Genomic DNA, 9,455 nt, shown 5'->3' with positions numbered 1-9,455 from the left:
TTGCTCCCCCATCCTTCCTACTCCCCCAACCCCTACTCCCCCATCCCCCCCTGCAACCCTGGTCCTCTTCCCCCTGCACCCCCGCTCCCAACCCAGCTCCTTGTCCTTTGCTCCCCCATCCCCCCCTGCAACCCTGGTCCTCTTTCCTCTGCACCCCAGATCCCAACTCAAATCCTTGCCCCGCCAGTTCCCCCTCTTCCCCCCTCCACCCTGCAACTCTGGTCCTCTCCCCTCTGCACTCCAGCTCCCAACCCAGCTCCTTGTCCTTTGCTTCCCCCATCCCCCCTACTCCCCCAACCCCTGCTCCCCCAATCCCCTCTGCAACTCTGGTCCTTTTCCCCCTGCACCCCCACTCCTTGCCCTTTGCTCCCCCATCCCCCCTCCAACCCTGGTCCTCTTCCCCCTGCACCCCAGATCCCAACCCAGCTCCTTGCCCCCAACCCAGCTCCCCCTCTTCCCCCCTCCCCCCTGCAACTCTGGTCCTCTCCCCCTGCACTCCTGCTCCCAACCCAGCTCCTTGCCCTTTGCTTCCCCAACCCAGCTCCCTCCACCCCGCAACTCTGCTCCCCGGCACCCTATTCCCCAACCCAGCTCCTCCTTCCCTTTCCCCCCCTCCCCATTCAGATCCCCCCCGCCCTTGCACCCCGGTCCGTCCCGCCCCAGCCTGGCGGGCAGGCGCGCGCGCTCCGCGAGCCGGGGCAGCCGCCTGGGCGCTCCCGGCCCGGGAGAGGAGGGGACGGGGGGGGAGGGGGAGCGTGCGCAGGGCGCCTGCGCCGGCGGCTCCTCGGGCTCCCGGCTGGAACGGGACGGGCTGAAATGTAACCAAACAAGCGGCGTCTTTGTAGCGGCTTAAAGGGGCCGCGGCCGCTTCCTGCCGAGCGGGCTCCGCGCAGCCCGGGAGTGGGGGAGCTGCCGGGCGCTGTCCGGACGGGCGGACCGGACCGGACCGAGGAGCTAGGAGGGAGGCGGAGCCGGAGCATGGCTTGAGCGGCTGGGGAAAGTTGTGCGCCAAGCCAGGCTCGCCCCGCCGGGCCACCTGTTTTGCATCCGCTTGGTTGGCGGGGCGAGGGGGGGGAGCCGGAGCCGGAGCCGGAGCCGGAGCCGGCACCACCATGTCCAAAGTGATCCAGAAGAAGAACCACTGGAGCAGCCGGGTGCACCAGTGCGCGGCCAGCCGGGCGGCCGGCGGCCGGCCGGGGCTGCCCCTGCTCGGGGGCGCGGAGCACGGGCAGTTTCCCTACGTGGGGACGGCGGAGGAGGGCGGCCCGCCGGTGCTGGCCGGGGGCGAAGACGGGGGGCTCAGCCCCGGGGAGCTGCTGCTGGAGGTGCAGGGGGTCCGCGTGTCCGGCTTGCCCCGCTACGACGTGCTGGAAGTGATCCGGAGCTGCCAGGAGCCCATCGCGGTCAAAGCCGTGAGACAAGGTAAAGGGGGGGGGGGCGGCAGGGGAGAGCCGGGGGGGCACTTGGGGTGCAAGGCAACCCCCCACACACACCGCACCAGCCCCCGGTGTCATTGCTCTGGCTGGGCCACTAACTCCCCCGCCTCTCCTCCTTCCCCTGGGTTTGCTGGGGGAGGGGGGTGAAGTTTTTCCAAGCGGGACCTAACTTCTGGGCTTTCCACCTGCCGGCTGAGCGGCCTCTCTCCCGGCCGGCTCCGGGCGCGCAGTGGCCGGCGGGGCAGTGTGCGGACCGGAGGGGAGGCTGGGTCCAGCATGGGCCGGGGCACGGCTTCAGCGCCGCCGGGGAAGTCTTGGGCTCTCTCCGCCTTCGCGAGCGCAGATCCGCACCCCCCGGGTTAACCTGGCATAGAGTCCGGGTAGGGCCAGGGGCAAACCCTAGGTCTCTCCCTCTGCCAGGCTTGCTGAGTGGCAAAACATTGACTTTGGACGGTGATGAAATGTTTGCACCGGAGTTGTGCTTCTTCCCCCCCCCCCCCCATCATCAGAACATGCAACCAAGGTGACCAGCCCCTCTCTCTCCCTTCTTGGGGCAGTGCGTGATCACAGAGATCAAATGGAAAACGCCAGGCAGGGGCAGCTTATTGGTGTGGTTAAATGGTTGGCATACAAATGGTTCATTTTTATCTGTCATCAAGGGTCGGAACATGACCTTTGGAACACCTTGCTCTCTTCGATGCAAAGCCTGTCATTGGGTGTCATTTAGGTTCCCCTGTGCATTCAGAGCCCAGTTTTCATGGGGAAATAAATCTTTTAAGTTTTACTGCCTTCAAGTCTGGCCTGCCTTGAGCACAATGAGCAATTCCCTTCAGACATTCTTTAAAGTGTACCGAAACCTCTAGCTACAGGCAGTTCTGGAGGCTTAGCCTTCTGTGGAGTGAAATGCTTGGATCTGCTAGCTAATTCCGTTAGGGAACAAAACAAATATTTCATTTCACTGGACCCGGAGGAATTTCCTGAAAGATTGACTCCTGCAGCAGGGATACATCCCATAGACTTGTAGCATTTGGTTGCACTGCTGGATAGACTGGTTAGAGTCTTGCTAGAGGCATGTGATTGGCAGCTGCCTTCCTTAGCTTGTCAAAAGGTTGGCATGGAGTGTCCAGGAGGAAGGGAAAAGATGTAACTATCCTCCCTCTTGGAATGGTTATTTTGGCCTTGCTTTCACTCTTGGCAGTAGGTCATTTCTGCATCACTTTGAGCCGTGCGGAAGGGAGGTGAAGGGATTGTATGAGATATAGCTCTCAAATGAGGCAATGGAAGACAAAAGCAAGAGTCTTCCCATGAGCAAAGGCCGCTTCACATTTAACAGGTCAGCACAGCAGGTCTAGATAATAGGGTTGTAGTTTCCAGTGTGGGACTTGTTGCAGCAGCTGTTAAGGTTATTTATATACCCAGGATTTTGAAATAAACAGGATTCTATTGGAACACCTGTAGGTTTGCATGGTGGCCTAGCACACCAGAGTCATCTATAAATGGAGGCAGGAAGGGAAGTTCTGTTAGGATAATTCAGTAGACTTTTTAGGGGAAAGTTTATTACTGCACAAACATGTACACATCCCAAAGTGGAGGGATTTGCTGTGTTTGGCAAATGCAGCGATGTTTTGTGTGGTTGATGTGCAGGCAACAGCCTATTTACTTGACCCAAAAGAGAATTAATCTTGTTTTTGTTGTTTGGCTGATGCCCTTCTTGTAAATCAGCAGAGCTCTCCTCTGAACTTCTGTCTGCTTAGCCCTATTAAAAGCTAGTTTTGTAGGTTCTATGCACTTGTTCTATGGACATTATTCACACTTCCATTGTCAGAGGAAATTATAGGAAGGGTAGTGTTCTGTTCCATGTGGTATGTTTATGTAATAATGTGTAATCTTGAGTTGTCACTGTAATAAACGTCTGCTTCCTTTTAAAAATGGCATGTCAGTTCAAAATTGCCCCACATGTTACATAAAGAAGTATCAGAGCAAGATAACTTATAAAACCTAAAATCAATAGAAATGTCCCCCTTCCCTCCCCCCCCATTTTTTTTCCCAACTGTAGTGGGAGCAATTGTCTTCTTTCTCCTGCTGTATTTGTAACACACAGACCTCCGCACTGAAAACATGGAAGTGAAATTGACTATGAACAATGAGAAACTGATTTTCATTTTCCTGGCTGAGTGAAATGCACAGAATAAATAAACATAAAGAAATGTAAATGGGGTTTTAAGATTTTACATAAGAACTACTTGTTTTGATAATCACAATAATAATTTGAGATTTTCACAGTTGTGCAGAATTATGGGTTTTAAGCATTATTTTTTACCAAATTTTATTTATTTAAATTTTCACAGTTGTAAGAAAATATGGGGGAGTGTCAGGCAATGGGGCGCAGGGGAATTAGACAATAGTTAATGACTGTAGACACTGAGATGCAAAAAGTTAAACCTTTATAAAGCTTTAAAACACAAATTATGAACATCACATGTCAAAATATACAAAGTAAATATCCCTACATCAAACTCCCGTAACTTCTCAAGCAGCATTTTTCTTTCTATGCCTTTCTGTAAGTGTCTGTTATTGATGGAAATAAAATGTCATTGGTTTGTGTCTGTATGGTGAAATGGATGTTTACCAACCTTTACTGATAAAAATCTAATCCTTCCAAGCCTATTTAAAATGCATGATTTCTATGTCAGTTTCCAGTAGCAGTTTCCCTTTTAATGTAATTTTAAGTGATCATATTCAGCAAGAGTTGCATGTTACTAAAACATGCTGCAAAATAAAGTGTTAAGTGAAGGAGTGTAAACACTTTTTAACTGTCTGATTCCATTTCCCCTCCCCCCTCCCCAGTCCACAGTGCCTGCTGAACTGATGCTGAAGTTTTGTGACAAACTTAAACTGGAAACTTACATACTTTATTGGCTTGTCTGCTTTGTAGGACATTTACAAGGCTGGAAAAACAGGAAGTTTACTATAAATAAGTCAGTCATCTGCAGGCTTGAACAGAGAAAATAACTGATTTGATCTTGCAGTTAAAACAAACACACAAACAAAAAACAACTGTGAAATCAAGGTTTTATAGGTTAAACACACTCTTCATCAGTAAAACCAAGCTTTATAGGATAACAATTCAAAATGCAAATGCTTTCTTTCTTGAATTATATTTCTTTTCTGTAGTGAGTATTCAGTTTGAATGGGCACTTGGATACTATGGTGATTGGTGGGGCACATGAGAATACAGCTAATTGGAGTAACTGTTTATAAGGGTTAATAGAAGTAACCGTTCATATGGGATTTATGTGTGCTTTAATTTCCCTTGTCCTTTTAATGTGGAATAAGTGAACAGCTTTACCCCATAGGTGCTTTTTTTTTTTTTTTTTTTTTTTGGTATTACTTGTTAAAAGCATAATTTTATAATCTTTTTTGCTTTGGGAGAAAAAGGGCCCCTGAAACTTGACTTAATACCTTTCAGTGCTGTCAGAGTTAGGCCAGTAAAGGTAAAAGTGAAAAATCAAAACAATGGAAAAGTTTTAAGTCTGAGGTGTAGTGTTTTTAAAACTGACCACTTTTCCTTCCTGTTGTTGTTGTTTCAGTTTCAAACAAATTGATGATCAGTTCTACTTGAATTAATAAATATAGTTGTATGGACCACTTAATTTCATCCAAGTAAAGAGTGCAAACCTGATGCTACTTCTCCTGAAGAAGAGCTCTGGGTGAGCTCGAAAGATTATCTCTGTTACCAACAGAAGTTGATTCAATAAAAGATATTACCTCACCCACCTTTTCGCTCCTTCTCCCAGGGCCGGCTCTAGGCACCAGCAAAACAAGCAGGTGCTTGGGGTGGCACATTTCTAGGGGTGGCATTCCAGCGCCGGCCATGCTGCCCCTAGAAATGTTCCCCCGCCACCCCAGCTCACCTCCGCTCCGCCTCCGCCCGATCCCCTGAGCGTGCCGCCACCGCTCCACTTCTCCCCCCTCCCTCCCAGGCTTGCTGCACGCGAAACAGCTGTTTCGCGCAGCAAGCCTGGGAGGGAGGGAGGAGAAGCCGAGCAGCGGCGCGCTCGTGGGAGGTGGTGGTGGTGGAGCGGAGGTGAGCTGGGGCGGGAAGCGGTTCCTCTACCCCCCCCCCCCCGTTACTTCCTGTGCTCCCCGCCCTCGCTCACCTCCGCTCCGCCTGCTCCCCTGAACGCGCTGCCTCTCCCTCACCTGAGAAGGAGGGGGGAGAAGTGGAGTGGAGGTGTGTTCAGGGGAGCAGGCGGAGCGGAGTTGAGCTAGGGCAGGGGGTTGCGGGGGGGGGGGGGGAGCCGCAGGAAGCAATGTGGGGAGGAAATGCGGCATGCCCGGGGGAGGAGGCGGGGCCGGGGATTTGGGGAAGAGGTTGGGAAGGGGCAGAGTTAGGGCAGAGCTGGGGGCGGGGGGGGCACAAAAAAAGTGGGGGCAGCCAAAATTTTTTTTGCTTGGGGCGGCAAAAATCCTAGAACCGGCCCTGCTTTCTCCCATTGATTTTAATATCACACATTTGATAGTGTAAGACTTGCATTAGCATAATATCTTGATCTGTCCATGCTTAATATTGTATCTTCCTGCAATAAACTTACAATTTTATCCATTGGATAAATAGACAATACTTGACAGAACTCTTTTTTTTTTTTTTTTAACATTTTTCTCTCTTGTTGTTGTGTCCTGATTGAGAGAGCCTGGCACAACAAAAAACAGGGGTTTAACATGCTGTTCTTGACAATGGACAAGTTAACAACTTCTCCGTAACAGATCAGTTGTGTGCCTTTCATTTAAAACAGGATGTCTTTTTCGTCTTTGTTTTCTCGTGAAATACAGAGATTGGGGGCTAGTTCAAGATTAGTCAGATTTTTTTTTTTTTTTAACTCTTTGATTAGATGGCATATGTGAAGTTGTACAAATTCTCCTGGTCATTATAAATGAAAAGGTTGTTGAAAAAAACTAAGACCTCTGTGCACTTTTTTTTTTTTTTTAAATTGTCTTTAATTTTTTTCTTAACTACTACCGGCTGAAGTTATGGTACATGAGGATCAGTTTACATGAGTGATGTTTTTGGGTTACTCTGAAGTCAGTATGGAGGGGGAGGGGAATATTTTTTTTAAAGTCAAGTATAAGGTAAACAAGGGCAAACATTCATTTCCAAATGGTAGTGACTATGGTTTATCATCTGCTGTCATGTATGTTTGTTTCTTTTTAAAACCTTACCTTGACCCTGGGAGAAGTTCTAAAACATGGTGAGTTGACAGTCCGTTTCTGTGGAGCACTGGCATTAATTACATCTGACCCGCCATGAAGTGTTGGAATCTATTCATGTGAATAAAACAGCCCCTTTAAAAGTTTTCTGCATGAGCGTATATTCTAACATCATTTCCCAGAAAGGGGCCCGTGGGGGATGTGGTATCTTCTAATTATTTTTCATGTAAAACATCAACAAATATAAAAATAATTGATGTCTCTATGAATTCGTGTCCAGTAGTTTTACATAGGCTGGGAAAGCAGGGTGTCAGGTTGGTTAATAGGTAACGTTAACCATGTGATAGGTAGGTTACAGAACCCATGGCTGGCACTAAAACTGATCAAATTTGGACACTGATGCACAGTTCTGTGAAATGTAAAAATATTTGCATCCCAGGTTTATTTTGGACTCCCATCTTCCTGGTTTAGGTAAATGCAAATGAGTTTATAAAACTCTTGCCGCTATTAAGAATTTACTTCCTTGGTATATCACGTGATCTCTCCTTTTGGTTCTAATAAAGGATTGTGTTTTTGTTTTGTTTCAACACTTAACAAAAATGTCAAACAAAACCGCCTTGACAATTCCCTGTGCATTTCCAGTTTGACCCACATCCTTAACGTTTAGATAATAGAATCTGAAGCACGGATAACAACATAAATTTGTCCTGATCAAAAATTTCATACTGGCATTTTTGAGGTCTGCATCTATTTTGGACTTAGAGATTATGTTCACCATTTATACTGCAATGACGCCCACAATGTGCTAGCTGCTATCCAAGCATCAAATCGGTGAAGATGCAGTCCCTGTCCGTGAGTTGATCAGAAATTCTGTGCATCTAAAATATTACTGCTCTTAGCACACATGAAACATAGACTGTTGTGTATTAAAGTATCATTGTCGTGAAGATCAGGTTTTTACCACAATCAAGCTTATACACTGTAAGCATTTGTTAGGATTTAGAATGTGAAAATTGACCCTGCTTGTGGCAAAATGATTAGCTATGCATCCATGCACATACCTTTATGTCCTCCTCTACCAAGAGTGGTTAGCATCTCAGAGTTATTCAGTCACAGTCTTAATTTAACAGCCCTGCCATTATTAACATTTTAAAGAGTTAATATGAGCCTTTAATGTAAAAAAAATTGGATTATGTTTTTCACAGTAAATTGAATCTTTCAGCCCATTATGTGATGAGACTCTAGGCTCTCTTTATGGGCTGTCGTATTGCAGTACATTTAAACCACAATTATAGCATAATTACAAGCAATGTTTCAAAATTATTGCAATGATAAGATATTAACACAGTTCTAGTGGATTTTTTAAACTGAATTTTTACTTTATGGCAAAAGTGCTTCAGGTCTGAGTTGCTAATCTGCTAAATGTGAAACATGAAATTCACCTGCTGTATAACTCTTTAATAACTTTAAGGACTACATTCAGCAAGTTTGATGGCCAAAACGTGAGTGTCTTATTGCTAAAGGGATAAAATGTAGGGATATGTGTGATTGGGTTGCTAATCTTGTCATACTTGAAGTTGCATCCGTTCTCAGACCTGGTTTGATCACATCCATACGCACTTCTCCACCCAGTTCCTCAAAACAAGGTCCTTAGGGCACACGTACCAAATTTGAAGCACTTCTGCTGAAGGATAACTTTTTGGCCAACTTTAAGGTGCGTTTGCCAAGCCATTCCCAAGATGTGGCACTGATAACGAACTTTGAAAAACACTTCCTTCTTTTTTCAGTGGTAGACTATAGATCTCGGAAATCTTGGTTTACAAAGTCCAAACTTATTTTATGATAGAGGCTGTGAATAGACCCCGTGCGTAGGATTAGCTTGGGAAAGGATAGGGTGGTGGTTACTTGGAGTTTTGGTAACGTTTGGGGCCTGCTTCAGTTTCCAGCAGATTTCGCAAACTATTTGTTAGACTTCAGCCCAGCAAACTTGGTAGTTTGCTGGCCAAGAACGTCCTCTGTCAGAGTCCCGATGGAATTTACCAGCTGTGAGCACAGGCCTGAACACCTATGCTGGGGAGGGCTGTGTCGTTTACTGGGCTGAGCAGAACACTGGAATCAGGATCTCCTTAGGTCTTCTTCCAACTCTGTAACACTGAGGATGCATCTGCACTGCAATTAGACACCTGCGGCTGGCCTGTGCCAGCTGGCTTGGGCTAAAGGACTGCTTAATCGTAGTGTATGTGCTTGGGCTGGAGCTGCCCAGGCCTTAACATCTACACTGCCATTAAGCAGTGTGAGTCTGAGTCAGCAGGCGTGGGCCAGCTGGGGATGTCTAACTGCAAGTGTAGACATATCCAGTGTAGCCTTACTAATGCTGCAGTGCCCTTAGGATACCTTTTTTCCAAGGATCACATAGTGTTTTACATGAATTAAGCTTCACAACTTGAACTCCTTGAGAGTTAGGCTTGTATTAACTCCATTCTACAGGTGGGAAAATTGAGGATTAGAGTTGATCAGGTGTCCGAGGCTACACGGTGAATCGGTGGCAGAGCAAGGGTTACAGCCTCGTTTTTTCACAGCCCGATACTAGACTCCCATTCAAGTCCCTTTAAACTCTCTCTGACTGCTTTTCCAGCTGTGAAACAGGGTTAATATTTACCTGTGTCACAGGGAGCCAGTGACGTCTTGTGTAAATATTATGATTAGATACTATCATCTGCCCCTGCTCTGGGCTGTGCTGCCTTTCACAGAGATAGGAGCAGCTAGAGAAAGCACTTTAACCAGGGACCAAAGAACACTACTGGTGTCCTC

At 47.3% G+C, this 9,455-nt stretch overlaps 1 protein-coding gene across 30 annotated transcripts in view; it reads left to right on the top strand.

Annotated features, from left to right (window-relative positions):
- The first annotated feature begins 820 nt into the window (after positions 1 to 820).
- Positions 821 to 9,455, top strand: part of MAGI1 (membrane associated guanylate kinase, WW and PDZ domain containing 1) — a 485,483-nt gene continuing 476,848 nt past the window's right edge. For 22 of the 30 annotated variants that reach the window (XM_074957428.1, XM_074957408.1, XM_074957403.1 and 19 more), the window contains exon 1: positions 1,098 to 1,422. In XM_074957428.1, coding sequence (XP_074813529.1) covers positions 1,113 to 1,422 — 310 coding nt within the window. In that variant the 5' untranslated portion in view covers positions 1,098 to 1,112. Of the gene's footprint in view, positions 1,423 to 9,455 lie in introns of all 30 variants that reach the window. The other 8 variants (XM_074957435.1, XM_074957420.1, XM_074957433.1 and 5 more) reach the window with 3 other exon arrangements.

The sequence above is a fragment of the Natator depressus genome, chromosome 7 (assembly GCF_965152275.1).
Source record: "Natator depressus isolate rNatDep1 chromosome 7, rNatDep2.hap1, whole genome shotgun sequence".
In the NCBI taxonomy this organism is placed as follows: Eukaryota; Metazoa; Chordata; order Testudines; family Cheloniidae; genus Natator; species Natator depressus.
This window is presented reverse-complemented; position numbering and strand designations above follow the sequence as displayed.